Here is an 18,386-nt window from a genome sequence, read left to right on the forward strand (position 1 = left end):
GCAGCAGCGACGGCTGGAGATGCAGCGAGCGTCTGAAAACATCTAAATACTGACATTATTTCACAAAATGAGGTAGAGGTGCAATAAATAATAAAGAATGTCGAGTAGTTGAATGTGATTGTGTTTACTTCATAGAAAACTACAGCTTTTATGCAATACTATAAATACAGTACCTGCAACATTAACATGACAAGCTGGATAGACACACACACACACACACACACACACACACCAGTAGTAAAAATCCTACCTTTGTCTGAACGTGGCGTGAATTATTTGCTCTTTGCTGTTAGATAATGAGACATCTGAAAACATGCACCTTGTTACTGAAATAACTGTAACACTTAAACATTTAGGGGTTGTTCATCATCTATAAAGGTGCTGCTGTAAATGGTTAGTGGTCTTGCACTTTTTTTACCTTCCGGTTCTCAAAAGAGTCTCTTTCAAACACACACGTTGTATGCGTTCAAGGACACGTCTCCTAAATACACAAACATAGTTTCATAGTATTTTTCTTTTTGCAACACTAACTATACATCTACATGGAATAGTTGGGATTTTAGTCTTTTTTAATGACTTTTTTGCCGGGAGATAAATGAGACATTGATATTATTCTCATTTCTGTGTATTAACTATTTATGCACATTAGCAGAAGCTAACTAGCTTATCTTGCTATTTGGGGCTTGCAATAGTTCTGCACTGTTCAAAAGAAGCAAGTACAATTGCTGTGTAATGTCATAACTGTTATAACTCATACAAATACATGTAAAAACAACAACAAACTCTGCCTGAACAGAAAACTTAAAAAATGAGGAGGAAGTCTCTGCTTCCCCTTTTTATGTGAATCCATAGACGCAATCTTGGGGACAAATTTAGATTTTTTGGAAAACACCCGTTGCCACTTACGGACGAAGCAGAGGAAGACAGAAAGTACGCGTTGGTTTTAACGAGGTGACCTTCCTGTGCGCGCTGCTTCCTGTTGAAGGTGGCTGGAGCTGCGGTGCGTGACGGGTCAGTCTATTACTGCGCGTCCACACAGCACACGCTCTCTCTCAGGTTCCCTGCTGAGACAGAGATGAACCTGCCGACCAGAGAAGAGTGCGAGAGGTGGGACCAGACGCAGGTGGCCTTCTTCATGTGCCAGGTGAGTACGCGAAACAGGGCAGGGGATTATTATTATTATATTATTATTATTATTGTGGCTGACGGTGAGTTGAGGCTCGTTTCCTAATTTTCCATTTTACTGTACGTAGCGCAGGCAAGTGTTGGCAGAACGCGACCAGAGGATCGTGATTTAAATGAGTAGTGAATAAAAACACATGTGTTTTGTTCACAGAATAAGATGCAAGAATGCATTCCCACCGTGAACAGGCTGAGAATTAACGGACAGAGGCTCCTGGTGAGTTGCTCCCTTTTCTCCTCTCACCCAAATTACCCAAAAACACTGGAATCCATAGGCACTAATCTGTTCAGGATCCTATTAGTGTCGTAGTGATTTTATTAATGCACTTACATTAAAGTGTATATGTGCTGTTTATAAATGAGCAGCCGTTGAAGGCGATTTACAGCGTTCCGTTTGAACGTCCAATATTTGAGCTTCAACTCTGAGCGTCCACGCGTTCACGCACAGCGGAGTAACAGGATGTGAGACACCGGCTGTGGGAAGTGATGCCAGTGCACGCAGGCGGTCACCAGGCACCTTTCTGACATGGAGCTGACCACAGCGCCGCCTCCTTCGCCGCCGCCGCCGCCTGAGGGTCCTCAGACGTTAGACCAGAGCTCGCTGCAGTGGGCGAGTCTCCAGCGGGAGCCATTAGCGTTTAATCAGCACTCACTTGAGTATCACTAAACCTGCAGGAAGCTGTTGATGGGGAACTAGGGCAATAGCTGAAGTGTGCACCCTGTGGAACTTCCTGTCTGATGTTTTTTGGATTTATTTTCAGTAAAACATTTTGGCATTTGATCTCATTTATATTTTTAGTGGCCACATCCTCTCATCTTTCTATTTTCACTGGGTCTTATTGCATCAGGAAACTACTTCCCCTGTATTGCTCTGAAAATAGGAGCAAAGCGTGTGTGTGTGTGTGTGTGTGTGTGTGTGTGTGTGTGTGTGTGTGTGTGACCTAGAGAGAGAGAGAGTCCACCTTTTCAGTCTGCATTAAAACGTACCATCAGCTTTTGGATACGTTGCCTAATTCTGTACAGAAAATCATGTCATTCCTGACTTTTCCTCTAGTGCAACAATAACACTGATGCTTTTGAAGCCCACTGTGAAGTAAGTTCACATGCACAATGATTCATCCATCTCTCCAAAGCTTTACCCGCGTCTGTCAGGGGGTCAGAGGTCAGGGCCAGTCTGCCCCAGCTCTCCTCCTTTTACAGGAGGCCAGAGCTGACAAATAGGCTCAGTCACATTCACACCGATGGAGGGTTCAGAGCCGCCGCTGAGCCACTAGGTGATGGTGGGGCGGTGAAAAGACACTTTATTCTCATAGGTTTTATTTGGACATCTGTGTTTAGCCTCAGGCGTCGGTAGGCGGCGCTTTTTACCTCTTTAGTCCAGGAGGCAGATGTCGTAGTTTACATCCAGTTCTTCTATTTTGACAAACAGCCGAGAGTTGCGTCTGGCAGTGAAATGCCACTTCCTGAAATGAGGGGGGGGGGTTATGATACAATAGTGTCAGGACTGTAATGACAAAAAAGTGTTCAACCTTTATGACCTGCACGTTTCAACAGCCTCATCTCACATAAAACGGGGGGAGGAGGAGAGGTGCATTGCTGAGGTTCTGTACCTGGCGAATGCAGCGGAGAATTATTAACTCGGCTCTTACTGGTTGGAATTACAGCAGAATTAGTCTATAATAAGGCTTGTTTGACGGCTCGGCGCGTGTCTGAGGGCAGTCTGTTCTGCAGGCTCTGAATGTCACCCAGTGAGTGTGCTGCAGCTGAACTTTGCCTTCGGCTTACTTTGCATATTCATGTGATATTTATACAGTAGATGGCGCAAAGGTCAGAAAATCCCTAAATAAACACATACAAGTAAGTAGCCAACAAAAACATTTACTATTATATAAGGATCGGCTACGGCTAATTATTTATTATACCAACAGTTACTCTCATTTATTGGCTATAACTATGAGTCCAGGGTGTTTCCCGCATCTCCAGCATCCCTCGCGCTCCACGAGGAGGACGGGGCTCCGATGAGTGAGCGAGCTGAAAGAAAACACAACCTCCGTGCGTCTGACTGCGCGTCACCGTCGGAGGCGATCTCCATCTTTTTGATGCCTGGCTCACGCGAGCAGACGGGTTCGAAAGAGACATGTGTTGGATCAAAGGAGCTGTCAGGCTCCGTGTCTGCGGCGCTGCCTGCACGCGTGGCAGCTCTGATGAGGAAGTCAGGCCAGTCAGAGGGGACAGCGCACCGTCGCTTTGTTGTCGCTATCAAATGTGGTGGTAAAACGCACACTTTGGTAGAACGCATTTGGGGTGTAGTTAAAAGGAGACGATGGAGGAGGAAACAGAGCAGGGGTGACAGTAATAATCCTGATTGCCTCATAATGGAGGGATTTGGCCTTGGATTAATTTGCCCAAGAAAATTCAGAAATGAATGTTTTTGAATGGATGCACAAATGTGTGCTCGTTAATGGATAGGAAAAGGAAGGGAGGCGGTCGGGCTGGATGTGCAGGAGTGAGACCGCAGTCAAGTCCAGAAGAAGAACCCCCCCCACGAGGACGGGAAAAGATCATGTTCAGTATTAAATATTAATGTAGGAATATGTTTTATACATTTCTTTTAACTTAACCCACAATCCTTCCCCGACGGTAACTCAGCGAAGGGCCTGAACCCAGACACTGAAGCAAGTAACAAACTGGAGGTTGCTGCAAAATCAGATGTTTGTGAAGGAAACAAAAACAGGACGTAGCAGTTTGGATTTTTAGTCACACAAAGATACATTCTGTGTGTTTCAGTAGTGTGTTGCGTATCCAGGCATTTTTCAAATTTACTGTGAGTTAATTTTAAACATATGGTAACAATAGGGTAAGGTGATTTTAAAGAAACAGGGTTGGGACAGCGTTGTCATTATAATAGGACGATGGTTTTCATGTCTACTGACATTTTGTTGTGTGGTTTGTAGTGTTCACATCAGCAACGCTTGATTTAACAGTGTGCAAAGTGCAAAAATACAAGAAGCAAATAAAACCTGGTGATGATAAAGAGATAGAAAATGAGTGAGTATCATATGAATCTCATATAAGGCATAATAATGTTATTAATGATATAAGCTATAGATGCAGTGTGTTAAGTTGATACCAGCAGAGGGCGTCAAAACTACAAATAATCATATCCAGCATGTAGTGGCTTTAAAGGACCAGTGAAAACTAAAACATCATTATTTTTTTTTTCAGATTCTGTCCCTTTATGGAGACAGAAATAGAGAAAAGTGTCATTTCTGGTAATAAGACTCCCGGTGAGTCGCACAGACGAGAGGCCGACGCCTGTGGCCTGTAAGAAAAGGACACACACTCCTATAAATAATGCAAAGTGTGAGCGGTGCCCGAGTGTCCACGGGGGGAACAGTGTGTGATGTTTCATTCCGTGTCAAAAGGCTGGTTTCCTGTGTGTGTCTGTGAGGCCAAAGGTTCAGATCCTTGATCTTATGAACATGGTGTAATGCGCTGTTACGTGTGTTTCAGTAAGAGGAAGCTCCTCGGCCGTGATTGTGTCTTCTGCTTCGTGCCCGCCGTTAACTGAGCGCCGCCGTCGCGTTCGCACACGTCTCTCGGTTTCAGTCTCAGGAATAAAAGCTTTTCCTCAGGATTTCCCGAGCGTTGTATTGCAAATGAAGGTACATCACGCGACCAACTGAGTGCATGCGACGGCTGTGAGGCTGCAGATCGCTGGGTTTCTGCATGAAGGTACCGTCTGACCCCTGAACCCAGATCTGGAGGAATGAAGTGGTTAAATGAACACAGTGGGTTCGGCCACTGGTGAGATGCTGCCACCTCCTGTTAGCGCAGAGCTAACGGCTTGCTACTGTATGCCTGCTGCTGCAGGTGCTGATGCATGTGTAATGTCTCCAGCTGATTTCTGATGCTTCCACAGAACCTGTCTGAGAGCGACATGAGCAAGTTCAGCCTCATCCACCAACCGTAAGTAGGACCACACGCAACTCCTTGACTTTCATGTGTCTCCACTCATCCTCCACATATTCTGTTTCCAAAAATGAATAGAAATAATATGAAGTAGAAAAAAAAGAAAAAAAAGTCTAGACTTTTCTTTACTTGGAAAGAAAGAATGACTCAGAAACGAAACTAGTGTTGTGCACCTGCATTTATTGTTTGTGTGGTTCAGCGTGTTCCTGTTGTGTGCTCCACGCAGCCCCATGTGTATTAACGGGTGTTGGCACACATCACAGTGAGAGTAGAAATGTACCATTCAGAAAGTAAAGAATAATAAGTTTTTATTGCATTTCTATTTTCTACCAAATGTAAAAAATTCCACAATTACATTGTTTACTCTGATAGAAAGTTAAACATCCACGTTTACGTAAAGGAAAAGTCAAGCTGGTTTGACCTACAACTCCCAGAATGCGTTCACTTACAGGAGGAAGAAAACAGCAAGGTTTGAAATTATAATCAGTATTTTCAACAAGTATCAAGTATTTTCACTTATTGAACTCATCTGTGAAATTAAAACAAAATAAAAAAAATCATAAAAATCATTATTCTACACTCATTCTACCTTTTCCACTGATTATTGAACATAATATCTTATTCTTTAACGATGACCTTATGATTTTAGAGGAACGGCTGGAGTGTAGGTGTTCATTGGGTTATTCTGAGTTTGTCTAGAGAGCAGGAAATGACATCATCACCAGCGCGCAGGTTAATTGCGGGTCCTATTACACACTGACATTCACTTGGCTACAAAACGGACTCACAGCTGAGGAAACATTAGTCATGATCTTCAGCGTGACACATGTCAGTGAGCTCATCTGGTTTAAAGGCTGACTAAAGGCCTTTCATTTTATTTTATATGCCTGGTTCCGTCAAATCCCAGCTCCCTCTCTCTCTGTTGACCGGGATCGTGTGCGTGAGTTGACGGCAGCTCAAACGAAGAAGAGTGATGTGAGGCAAACGCTTGCTGAAATCTGTGTGCGCGCCTCTGTGCGAGCGAGACGGGCTGTGAAAAAAGGGAAGTCAGGCTGGTGACGGACACGCCTAGGTCCCGCCCCCTCCATGACAAAGACATGATTTGCGGCCACACACCTTTTCTCATTTACACTTGTGTGAACTATGTGGCGGCCGCCATGCAAACGCTTGGATTAAATGTTAACATGGACACGTTCGGTAAACTGACCGCTCCAGCCACCGCAAAGATTCGGTAAGAGGTTCTGATCAATAGCAATGTTAACCGCAGATCACGAGTCTTGCCTTTCTATAAGCTGACTACAAACACTGGGTATGAAGATTTTTTTTTATTAACATCTTAGTGAGTTCTTGAGAAACTGTAAAGGGAGATGTTGCAAAACAAAATATTGCTGAGTTTCTGTCTAATCACTTGTGACTTCATTTACAGTTTTTTTCCGTTCCAACTGTGTTTTCCAGGCAGCTGCAGAAGATGGTTCAAGACATAAAGAAGAACGACGGCAGCTTTCTGGACAAACTCAAAAGGTGTGTGAGCTTCGGGCTCTTAACGGAGTCTCCTAAAGACCCACAACGGGAAAACACAGCGCGAGTTTAAATGTCAGCAGACACGGCGGGGATTTGTCCAAGAAGTCTGGTGACCAGAGAAACCTCAGCGCAGGACCGGCGCAATGCACGAGGAGACAATGTCAATTCCTCTTTCACAACCGATGGAATTACTGAGTCCGCTGGACAGAAATAACTGCAACAGATGGCCGCTCTCTCACTTTCCTTTCCTAAAACGAGTCCCCGTTATAACGAAGGCGCACAGAAATAGACGCTGCAGTGACGCCTGCTACTGGTGGAGTCAACTCACTGCTCTCTCTCTCTCTCTCTCTCTCTCTCTCTCTCTCAGACTGAAAAGCAAGCCGGTTCCAAAGGTTCCTGCAAGAGACTACAGAGGTGAGGACTGTGTCTTTGAGTCCGTACAGTTCATATATATTATACTGGAAAAGAAAAACAGGGTTGAGTGTTGTTGCTCAGATGGAGAAAACACAACGATGCCCAAGGGCCAGCGGTGATTACACAGTGGCTCATAAGTCACAGAGACTAGAAGCCCAGACTGGACGTCCAAGACGTTATGGCACCTTTTCACGTTTCACACGGGAGCATGAGGGTAGTTTCTGAAAAAATGCAGAAGTTTGGATTTTCTGCGCTTCATAAAATGAAAGCAGCAACATGTGATGACTCCAAACACACACACACACACACACACACACACACACACACACACACACACACACTAGTAGTAGCTAGCTTCTTCATTGGTTTTGCACGGTTGAATTATTTGCTGTAATGAGACATCTGGAAAAGAGATGCACACTATTACTGAAATAACAGCAACACCTTTAGGTGTTGTTTATCATCTATAAAAGTGCTGCTATAAGCTGTTAGTGGTCTTGCACGTTTCTTCCCAGTTCTCAAAAGCGCTTTAACACTGCATGTCTTTCAAACACACAGCTGTGTGGGTTCAAGGACAGGTCTCCTGAGCCCAGATTTAATACACAAACAAGTATTTTTCTCTTTGCACTTTTTTTTTCACTAGCTATACATCTACATGGAATATTTGGGATTTTAGTCTTGTTTAATGACTTTTTGCTGGCAGATAAATGAGACATTGATATTATTCTCATTTCTGTGTATTAACTATTTATGCACATTAGCAGAAGCTAACTAGCTTATCTTGCTATTTGGGGCTTGCAATAGTTCTGCACTGTTCAAAAGAAGCAAGTACAATTACTGTGTAATGTCATAACTGTTATAACTCATACAACTACATGTAAAAACAATAACAAACTCTGCCTGAGCAGAAAAACTTAAAAAGTGACTTAGAGGAAGTCTCTGCTTCCCCTTGAATCCATAGTCGCAATCTTGGGGACAAGTTTAGATTTTTTGGAAAACACCAGTTGCCACTTACAGATGAAGCAGAGGATAGAAAGTACATGTTGGTTTTAATCACACACACACACACACACACGCACACACACACACGCACACACACACACAGTTAGAATCACTTTTAGTGAACGGTTACCACAATTATTAAAAACTATGTATTACAGTATTATAATGTTATGCATGTAGGAACACACACAACATCCTTTGACAGGAAACGCTGAAAACACCTTTAGTGTAGCATCACTTCACCACGATAGCATCTGAGAAGTAGTTTTGTTTTCAGATGTTGCCTAATTCTGCAAACTGCATCAGCAATTGAGACATTTCTCAACATTTTTTGAGTTGAGGAGACGCACTGCTGGTTTAACCAAAGCTTCTACCTGGTTAGGAAGCTCACAGTTCTCCGCAGATCCCGTTTTTAAGGAATCCTCTGTTCTGTTTCTGCTACAGACAACAGCAGAGAAAGTGACGAGCAAAGCTCCGACCCCGATTATGTAAGTTGGACACAGTGCCAGTTGTGAGTGATTTAGGAAGTTGTTTTGTATGGAAGTAGACATTTGTGTGAAACCTTTGTTGTCTGCAGAACAATGACACGTACGAGGACCCGCACGACGATGACAGCTACGAGCCTCCTCCTCCCCACAGAGTCCTCCCCACGGCGCCTCTGACTGCTTTCCCCAAGGGCGAGTACCTCGGTGAGTGCGTCAGGAACCACCATGCACCTCCGCCGGTGCCATTTAACACAAACACGGGCCTTTACACAGGCAGCTCAGACGTGTTTTTGCAGTTTCACTCGCCTCATGGACAAATTGCACGAGGCTCATCTTCGGTGGATGTTGTGCTCAGACAAAGCCGCAATACACAGAGGGCTCCAGAGTGGAGTTTATGCAAATGATGACCTGCAGTTTCTGCTTCTGCTTTCCAGACAGCTGCCGTAACGGGCCCAGCCGGCCACCCAGAAAGCCCCTGCGCCCCCCCAAAGGCTCCAAGCAACTGCCCCCAGAACCCACCCAAGCGGAAACCGATGAAGTAAAGCCGCTTTAAGTGCACTCCAGGCCCGTGTTGTGGTTTCCACAACGGTTACTGAATTCTGGAGAGTTTAACACGTCGTTCAATACAGTTTTTTGGGTCTTATCTTGTCTTGTCTTATCTCATCTTGTCCTATAGGGAGACTACATCAATCCAGATGATGACAACTACATAGAACCCGAAGAAAATCCACCCGCATGTAAGCGACATGTCTGAATTATGCCACATAAAGAACCGAGGGAGTGAAGAAAGTCTTATAACAAATGATTCCCACGCTCCTCAGCTCAAGATGGCAGTGGGGCAGGAAACCGCCGACCCTCCGTGACCCCAGCGATACCAGAGCGCTCGCCCAGTCCTGGTGAGTGAGTGAGTGAGTGAGTGAGTGAGTGAGTGAGTGAGTGAGTGAGTGAGTGAGTGAGTGAGTGAGTGAGTGAGTGAGTGAGCGAGTGAGTGAGCGAGTGAGTGAGATCCACCATATTACATATTACAGGACTACTGTACAGTCCCTTAGCCTACAAGTTCTACCTTATTAATACACGTTTCACTGTGAAATCTTCCCGCTCATGTTTCCTCATCATTCCACGTTATGTAACAACATGTAGTCACACAATTCTCAAAAGTCATGACTTCTACGCTTGTATTTCAGACTGTTATGAAGTTCCTGATAAAGAGGTACGACGTCACACACACAACAAACATCCTGTCATGAGACATGTGGAGTTTGCTTGTTTGCGAGAAACAACACATACGTTAATCCATGTAAGGGATGAATTGATCAATAAAATAATATGTGGCACTTATCACAGTATAGAAACGAGAGAGTATACAGTATGAAAGCATACAGTATGAAATCCTAAACTGACTGCATGTATGACAACTTTCCAGGAGAACTCGTTACGTCTTCCAAGCAGGTACATATAACACTACTTTAATTTTAAATTAATTTAGACCTGTAGGTGTGCAAAAATAATAGCACATGCAGGAAATAGGCTCACCAATATTGTTTTCTTTACATCCATCTTGCAGACTCACAACTAAATCGCATGCTTTCCGTCCGAAGCCGAGCCCCAGGTGATAATCTGTCACTTTAGAACCTCTCTGTAAAAAATTCCAGTAATTTATTTTTAAATCTGATGTTCCTTCACTAATAACAAGCTGTTGTTTTCAGATTGAATGTGAGGCAACTTCCTTCTGTAAGTGACGCCAAGAGTTTCTCTTTATGTTGACGCACACCACACGATTAAGAGCCTGGCTGATAGTTTACTGTCTTTCAGGAGCCCACAGGCGAAGATGAATATGAAGTGTGTGATCAAAGTAAGTGCAGTACATATGACTTTGTCGTGCGCCCCTAGAGGCCAACGTGTGAACTGAATGTCTGACTGCTTCCCACGTCTTAAAAGCCTTGTGCGCTGTTGCAGGTTCTTCCAGTGATGTGCCCGACGACCGCCCTCCTCTTCTCCCCAGACCTTTGCTCAGAGAGTGAGAATCACTTTATATATTGTATATGTATACATTGTATAATGCATATATGTACGTATGACGTAGCTGTTTACAATATGACATTATACTGATGAGTGTTCTGTTCATCACATTCTTTCTTTAGGAGGTCGCCCAAACCACCTTCAAGGCTGGTAAGAACATCTATATGTGAAACTTCAAAACAAGAAAGTCAAAGATATCATGATTTTTCAATGCTGACCTTTGTTGCAGAGGCCAGAAGTCAAACCAAGAGAATTTGAAAGTAAGTGTTTACACTGATGCACGTTGCTGCTCACATCAGAATGAGAATAAGTGTTTCACTGACGATTTCACTGAAATATTATTCAAACCAATCAATGCGTGGACTTTCTCAGGTCGAACGCTGCCGGCGTCGCACGCCAACCACAAGCCGCCAACTAAAACGTTCACGCTGGACGTGAAACGGCCAAAGTAAGTGACTAGTGTGAGTGAGTGAGTGAGTGAGTGAGTGAGTGAGTGAGTGAGTGAGTGAGTGAGTGAGTGAGTGAGTGAGTGAGTGAGTGAGTGAGTGAGTGAGTGTGAGTACGTTGAGTTGTAAACGACACAATCACAAGCTCCATTAGGGAAGAAAACAGACGATACGACGTGGGCTGGAAACTTCCTCCAGGTGATGTAAGTGGCATTGGTTTGTTGAAGCAGGCAGAAGTAAGGTCAATAGCGTTCATGTGCGTAGTCATCAAACACACAATCACAGGAAGCTGTTGAAAATAGAAGTTGTCCTTTTAAAGATGCTCAAACAATGACAACTGCCTTTGATCGCAGCTCAGTGAGGATATTTACTGTCTCTCTTGCAGAGTTCCTCTTCCACATATTACCACACCAAGTACGTAACTGTTCCTTGTCGTGTGTCAAAAACTTTTTCAATAACTTTGGTGAAAAAAAAAAAAAATACAATCTAAAAGCCACAACGATGTCATTTCTGTCTCCTGCTTCTCAGAACCAACTGACGGAGCAAGTGTTTCTGATGAAAGCGGCTCAACAGACCAGGATAAGGTGATCCACACAGGGCGTGGTACTGTAAACCCACTCACATGCAGACTCAGGGGACAAATGAAGCCCATCGCTGCTTTTGCTTCCTTCCCAGAACACCGATTTCCACAAGAAGCCGTGGTTCGCCAACGGCTGCGACCGCAAGACCGCCGACGACGCCTTGTTTCGCCTCAACAAGGTGAGGGCAGCGCCGTTGTGCGTTGTTCACCCCCCCCCCCCCGCGGGCTCTGAGCGCCGGCGCCTTGTCTTTCAGGACGGGGCGTTCATGGTGAGGAGGAGCTCGGGTCAGGACGCGCAGCAGCCGTACACGCTGGTGGTGTTTTACAAGGGCAGAGTGTACAACATCCCCATCCGCTTCATCCCAGCCACCAAGCAGTACGCTCTGGGGAGAGAGAAGAGAGGGGAGGAGGTGCGGCCGCGCATCACTCAGTGGTGCCGATTATGTTACACATTAGAGGAAACGGGTACTGAGACCTCTCAGTGACAAATGCTTTGCTTCCAGTTTTTCAGCAGCATCTGTCACATCATCGAGAACCACCAGAGGAATCCTCTGGTGCTGATCGACAGTCAGAGCAACACCAAGGACGCCACCAAGCTGTGCCACCCCACCAAGCCCTAGGCGGCGCTCACGCCCACAGAAACCACCTCGCTTTCAACTTTCAAACGTGGCGTGGGTTCCATTTAATGTCATTGTGCTGGACTCGGGCCTGTGTTGCTGGCCATGCAGAGCTGAAGCGGCACCGACTCAGAGAACATTACAACTCATGTTTTATTGAGATTTGCTTTTTTTAATGCTCAGGCAGTGAACAGTGTGTTGAAGTTAATGCGGGGTATGAGACAGTTTCGCTGCAGCAGAGAGAAGCAGATATACAAATAATTTATGAGAGCAATATTTCAGGGAGCCAGATGAGAGGTTGTATATTTTGTTTAATAAAACTGAATTTTCCTTGTGCTGTCACTCAAGGTGGTCATATTTACCTTCAGTCACCGAAATATCTCCACAACTGACAGACTCTTTTATTCTCTGTTTAACAAGTAATGCTATCAATCACACTCGTACATTTATTGCATATTTAAAAAAACGCCAGGCACTTTGTGACAATTGTCCAGTAATATTTGACACTACCTGGACTATATACATAATTAGAAGTCTTAAGTAAAATGAAAAATAAGGACAAATTAGGTACATCTGTCCAATGGTCCTTGATTTTCTTTCTTTCACTCACACACACGCACACACACACACACGCTACGATTCCCTTGCTGTGAATACTGAGGGACTGCAGCCTCCTATGGAAATGTTCAGCCACAGTAAGAGTTGAGATTGTCAAAGGCTTTGGCCTGATGAGGTGAGGTAACGGGATCTGGGGCTCCTCCGTTCATAGTGCAATTACAAAGACGAGATCATTTCAAGTCTGACGAAATGGAAACAAAACTGACATGTTGATCTTTAAGAATTCAGGATTTCAAAAAAAAGTTAGTAATTGATTGTCATCACAAGGTTACTTTTTAAAAAAATATAATCGTGCCTTTAGGGACTTCTCCTGAATGGATGAAAATAGACCTCTCATAGGTTGAAACATAATTTACAAATACACTGATTCTTCCAAAGGCCCAAAAAATAAAGCATAAAGAAAAGCATATAAAGACTAAACCTAAGAATAATAAATACATGGTCAATAAAACAGCTTATTGTCTTTTTTTGTTGGTTTTAAACAGAGTTTTGGTATCTGAGTAACGCAGGGTCTCTGCGTCCCATTCCAACATAAATACGATAGCTACCACACTGCATAGCCTACCCGTAGAGGAAGTGATCCGCTCAGTTCACACGGTATGGCAAACGTACAGATTACAGTGTTCCAGAAAAGGTTCCGTACGACAGTGTACTTACATCACCTTAAATAAAGCTACTGCGTAGACATAATAGAAACAAATACAAAGAGCTAGGCTACCAGCACATTGTGGCTGTACAAATAATCACTCATCTACAAAGATTTTGTATCAAGCTACTCAGACCGGGAGATTCAAACAAAAGGTAAATGTATCGTTACCCTGAGAACGTGAACCCTCCAGGAAGTGATTTGATTCTCATCAAAAACAACCATTTTCAATTAAGACTTAAAACGTTAGACGTTCCTTTTTTGTGTATTGCAAAGTCATCTTTTTCCAGGCGGTCTGCGCTTTTCATCCAGTGTGAGCGACATTTCTCAGTTTTCACAGCTTCGGCTGTGGCGATTCCATCAGATGCCGCCGCCGATGGACCATCCAGACCTTCTGACTTTCCAAGACCCTGCCGCAGAACCAGCAGCTGAACCGCGGCGCGGCGTCCTCGTCCGCAGAGGCCCCGCCCACCACTTCGTACTTTTTCCTGCTAAGCCGACGGAGTCTCATCTTCAAGACGAACCGTTCCTGGACAGACGCTGGTGGGGCGTCGCCTTTGGGGGCGGCGCCGCCCGTGGCCGACAGGGCGCCCAGCGTCCTGCGTGACAGCACCACCTTCTGCACGTCTCCTCTGTACCTGTGGACCACCTCCATGATCCGGGCCACCTCGGGGATGTCGGCATCTGGATGGTTGAGCACCACGACAGGCTGGCCTCCCGACGGACGCTTCACCAGCTGAGATGGATTTATGGCTATTAGCTTCAGGGTCCTCTCCAGGCTCTTGGGGGCCGGCTGCCAGTCGGGCCCGGAGGCTGGTGAGGACTCCTGTTCAATGGCTTTCCCCGCAGGAGGACGCGTCCTGACCAACTCTGAGCTGAGACGTTCGGGCAACTCTCTCTGCTCGATGGAAAGAGCAAGGCTCGCGTCTTCCAAGTCACCTGTGAATGAAAGGAGACATTTCCAAATGCTTCACTGGTGGTCTTTAACCATTGTGTGTGTGGAAACCGTCGCGGCAGCTTACCCTGTGAAGTAACAGCGAGTTGGGAAACGGGGGAGCGCTTGATGTAACTGCTGAGCGGAGTCACGCCGTCAGCTGCTGGAGCCGTGGCCTCCGACGTGTGGTCGTCCACGCTGCTCCCAGGCTCAGGGCGCGTCTCGGCACCATCTCGCATTTCTCGACGCTCGGACAGCGAGCCTTGGGGCGCGGCAGTCTCGGCCCCGTCCGGATCATCGGACCCAGCTGGCTTTGGAGCACAGCCGGGACCGACTTCTACTCCTGGCTTCCATTGTGACGTTAAGCTGCCAGATGTGTCGGGCAGTTTGGTCTTTGGAGACCTCGTCTGGGACGCATTTTGAGACACCTCCATTGTCTTCTCAGGTGTTTTACAGTGATCTCCTGATGTAGACAGGGAGCCTTGCGACACCCACTGCTTGTCCTTCACAGGATTCTTCTTCAGCACTATCTTTAAGGCTGATGATGCTTTATCTACTTTTTTATATCTGGACTTTCTTCTCCACCTTTGACCCCAGTTCTTCTTCCTTGGAGGCACTCTACGAACCGATGGCTGCGCCTCACGCTCGTTCGCCAGCTTCAGCTCACTGGCGAGGGTGCTCCCGCCTTCATCCGCGGCATCCTGGTGTTTACCGTGTTCCTCCAGAGTCTCTAACCCCTGGTTTTCTCGGTTCTCCTGCATTTGGGCGCAATCGAACGGCTCGTTCGGCGCCAACGCCGAGATGTCGTCGTGCGATTTGGTTTCAGCCTGTGCGCAAAGTGCAGGAGCGCTTAAATTCGCCTGACACCCATTTTTGTCAACAGCACAACAGGCATCAGCGGCGGCACTTTCAGGCAGCACGGCTTCTCTTTCTGACGACGTCATCCTTTTTAACCTTTTGGAGTAAGAACCACCGTTCGGGGCTACAGTTATCTTGTTTTTGACGGTCAGAACTGCGAGATCCGTGTTCAACATGAGGCCGCTCTCTGACTTGGGATGGAGATTGGCATCTTGGGGGACGTTTGACAGGACGGTTTTAAGAGCGTTGGTCCATTTCTGATCGCCGGTCTCCCTGGCAACGGATTTCATCAAAAACTGTTGCGTCTCCTCTAGTGTTGTTTGTGGGTCTGACAGATGGCAGTATTTATCCAAGAATTCCCTCCCTGGCAGAGACAAGCAGTCCTGTGTCAGCCAGCACATTTCGCTAACAGCACTTCTTGTTAATCTAGGCTTCATTTTTGGGATTGGGTCATTTGGTTTCATTGCTAAGGAATTAACCTCCTCCTTCTTCTTCCTCCTCCTCCTCTCATTGCCACTCTGGCAAACATGAGCGGCTTTAATGTGCTTAGTAATCAACCACTGCTGGGCTGCTTCGTAGTCGCAGTGCTGACAGTGTAACTTCTGAGTGGTTGTTTTGGGTCCAAACGGATTCTTGTCCTTCGCGTGCAGCGACAGATCGCCATCAGCTTCTTCAAAGTGCACGTTGTGCACACACATATGCTCCAGGAACACTTGCACGTTGCTTGTGCAGAACGCTGGACAGGTTTCACAGACATATTTGCCGTTTTGGCAGTGACGCGCAGACAGGTGCGTGCTGAGCTCGGACCACGTCCGCTGCACGCTGTCTCTGCAGATGCAGCAACTAGAAAAAGTGTCCGTGTGGCTTAATAGGTGAACCTGAAGGTAGGAGAATTCATGGGTGTTAAAAGTACATGAATGACAGGAGAAAACTGGTGGGCTTCCTTTGTGGTTTTCCTCAAAGTGTCTCACCAGGTCTTTGGGAACATATTCCAAGTTGTCCCTACAGTTAGAGCACCTAAACCTGAGTGAACACTGACTCTGCTCCGCTTCCTGCAGGGACTTCTTTGACGAGGGCCACGCTGGGCCACGCTCCCACTCCTCCGCTATCTTCTTCGGGCCGCCCTTATCTGTGCTTTGCATAGTTGTGGGCTCGACGGCAGTCTTCCTGAGGTGGAGCCGTTTGTGCAAAGCTTTATTCCTCGTGTTGACACACTGGGTATTATCTCCTGCGGATGTGACTCCGCAAGCATCCATCGCTTTTTAGATTTCTGTGGAGGTTTAAAACACAACAGAACCATGAGTTGAAGATGATTTAGGTCCACGGTGGATAATACTAAACTCTTTGAGTTGTTGAATTCGCTCTGTTCGCCTCCACCTGTTGCTGGCTCTGGATCGCCACGCTGTGCAGACATTAATTTAGGAGATTAACATCACATGCAAAGTAAGGAACTCAGATTGAGGCGCCAGGTGCAGGAACCCGCATCAGACCCACCTGCCCACTCAGCGGTTCCGAACTTCAAACCCTGCTTAAAGAACAACTGGGACGTGAAGTGCCGCTGCAAATCCCCCTTAAACGGACCAACGAGCGCACAAACTCCGCTCAGTATCTTTATAACAGATCATCGTTGGTGAATAGTGACAGGACGGGACACTTTGACACAACCTACGTGACAAAACCACAACAAAGTGATGGGACCGCCGTCGACCGTACTAGCGCCACGGGAGCGGCGAAGTTGCGGCGCGGCGATAACAGCGCATTTTCACTTTCGCAACGAAGCCAACGCGTCGACGTTAGTTTGCGCAAACACGGCGATCTGCGGTAACGTTTGCGGGGACGCGGCGCTCGGCTGATTTGAATTGGCGTCGCCGTGACGCACCAGCGCTTACAAAGAGCGAATAACTTGGAAGAATTGGACGCGACGAGGCAAAGTTACGCCGCGTGCGCTTTTTCCACGTTCGCACCGACTTATCGCCGCAGTTTGAGCCAACGCGGCGAACACGCGCAGAGTAAATATGTAGTTGTGCGTGTTGTTGTCTCGGCTTTTACCTTTGTCTTTTGTGGAGAGCTTGACAGCTCAGCGACTGGCAGCCATGATGGTTCATCCGGGGATTACAGCCGCTGAGCTGCTTTAGCCTTTAGCCTGGCGCCGCCGACCCACGGAGAGCTGTCCCGTCTCGGCCCACGGCGGAGCACGAACATGGTGCCGTCAGCGCAGCTACACGTCCCGATGCAGCAAAGTCGCCGTTCAGTAACGTGCGAACGATTAATAATTCATATCAACATAGTAGGAAGTCTGAAGTGAGCGCGAGCACATCTCAGTCAGGGATGTCTTCATGCTCTGCATCAGACAAAAGTACGTTCCCCCGTTAACACGCAGGCCAAAGATCAAATTCTGAAATATTTAGCAACACCACAATAAAATAGTTTATAAAACAGTGCAGATAATGCTCCTGAGCTTTCTACAAATGTGTAGAATATGTTGGACCTGTTGCTAAAATATAATGTTTAGACATCACGGAAATGTCACATTATGGTGTTTATATTTAGCTCAACAAGTAGGAAACAGTGTGATAAAGTGCTGACATGGCTGTTTTTGTGCTCGTGTTCTGTCGGAGTTGTTGCTAAGGTGTGTTTTGCGGCTCATCATAATGTAAAGCTCATTACCTTGACGAGGTAATGGACCAGATGGGAAGAGACGCTGTGGCTCGTTGTACGTCTGCTCCTCCACGCAGAATCAGGGTGCCTTTGCATCCTTTCAGCACTTTACGCATTATATCGACGCGCTCCCCACGGTTCAATAATGGCCATAAAAATAGCCCACTGTGCTGACACGACGGCCTCTAGAGACAAAGCACGTCTAAGTATGAACACACACAGCAAATTATAAAATGGGAACAAAAGCAAACATGACAAATCAAACGAAAGTGTCCTGCAAGTCACTAAATACAACGTTGAAGCACATACAAAGATGTGTAATCGAGGGTGTGATGAGCAAAATAAAAAATTGGTTTCATTGTGCTTTAGTTTGTAACAAAATACAACTATCCCACTGCCAAAATCTTAATAGGAAACAAAGTTGTGTCACCTCC

General features: G+C 46.1%; 2 protein-coding genes across 6 annotated transcripts; one reads left to right on the top strand and one right to left on the bottom strand.

The window, feature by feature from the left end:
* The first annotated feature begins 987 nt into the window (after positions 1 to 987).
* blnk (B cell linker) lies at positions 988 to 12,580 on the top strand. 4 transcript variants are annotated; one of them, XM_029127270.3, is made up of 24 exons: positions 988 to 1,144; positions 1,337 to 1,399; positions 5,105 to 5,151; positions 6,610 to 6,675; positions 7,043 to 7,089; positions 8,536 to 8,579; positions 8,669 to 8,780; positions 9,011 to 9,114; positions 9,253 to 9,313; positions 9,398 to 9,472; positions 9,761 to 9,873; positions 10,000 to 10,025; positions 10,141 to 10,185; positions 10,283 to 10,307; positions 10,389 to 10,428; positions 10,533 to 10,593; positions 10,718 to 10,745; positions 10,825 to 10,855; positions 10,968 to 11,043; positions 11,427 to 11,455; positions 11,570 to 11,625; positions 11,717 to 11,800; positions 11,876 to 12,031; positions 12,125 to 12,580. In XM_029127270.3, exons 1-24 carry the CDS (start codon positions 1,076 to 1,078, stop codon positions 12,239 to 12,241), a joined length of 1,575 nt encoding a protein of 524 aa, XP_028983103.1. In that variant the 5' UTR covers positions 988 to 1,075; the 3' UTR covers positions 12,242 to 12,580. The 4 variants fall into 4 exon arrangements, with proteins under 4 accessions (XP_028983103.1, XP_028983105.1, XP_055358550.1 ...); XM_029127272.3 differs by having other exon boundaries at positions 989 to 1,144; positions 9,761 to 9,786; XM_055502575.1 differs by lacking the exons at positions 988 to 1,144; positions 1,337 to 1,399 and adding an exon at positions 4,762 to 4,917.
* A 267-nt stretch (positions 12,581 to 12,847) lies between these two features.
* Positions 12,848 to 18,176, bottom strand: LOC114841958 (zinc finger protein 518A). 2 transcript variants are annotated; one of them, XM_029127266.3, is made up of 4 exons: positions 17,962 to 18,176; positions 17,344 to 17,635; positions 14,525 to 16,564; positions 12,848 to 14,441 (listed from the first exon to the last, which is right to left on the bottom strand). In XM_029127266.3, the coding sequence occupies exons 3-4, from the start codon at positions 16,548 to 16,550 to the stop codon at positions 13,837 to 13,839; spliced, it is 2,631 nt and encodes an 876-aa protein (XP_028983099.1). In that variant the 5' UTR covers positions 16,551 to 16,564; positions 17,344 to 17,635; positions 17,962 to 18,176; the 3' UTR covers positions 12,848 to 13,836. The 2 variants fall into 2 exon arrangements, with proteins under 2 accessions (XP_028983099.1, XP_028983100.1); XM_029127267.3 differs by lacking the exon at positions 17,962 to 18,176 and having other exon boundaries at positions 17,344 to 17,667.
* Between the last annotated feature and the right edge of the window lie 210 nt (positions 18,177 to 18,386).

The sequence above is a fragment of the Betta splendens genome, chromosome 15 (assembly GCF_900634795.4).
Source record: "Betta splendens chromosome 15, fBetSpl5.4, whole genome shotgun sequence".
In the NCBI taxonomy this organism is placed as follows: domain Eukaryota; kingdom Metazoa; phylum Chordata; class Actinopteri; order Anabantiformes; family Osphronemidae; genus Betta; species Betta splendens.

Bases quoted from the DNA above. Each gene is read 5' to 3' on its own strand.
- blnk (XM_029127270.3), top strand. From the start codon at position 1,076: ATGAACCTGCCGACCAGAGAAGAGTGCGAGAGGTGGGACCAGACGCAG. The intron at 9,874-9,999 runs GTAAGGGATGAA...ACAACTTTCCAG, and splicing joins CAACACATACGTTAATCCAT to GAGAACTCGTTACGTCTTCC. The intron at 10,308-10,388 runs GTAAGTGACGCC...ACTGTCTTTCAG, and splicing joins ATGTGAGGCAACTTCCTTCT to GAGCCCACAGGCGAAGATGA.
- LOC114841958 (XM_029127266.3), bottom strand. From the start codon at position 16,550: ATGGATGCTTGCGGAGTCACATCCGCAGGAGATAATACCCAGTGTGTC. The intron at 14,442-14,524 runs GTAAGCTGCCGC...TTTCATTCACAG, and splicing joins ACTCGCTGTTACTTCACAGG to GTGACTTGGAAGACGCGAGC.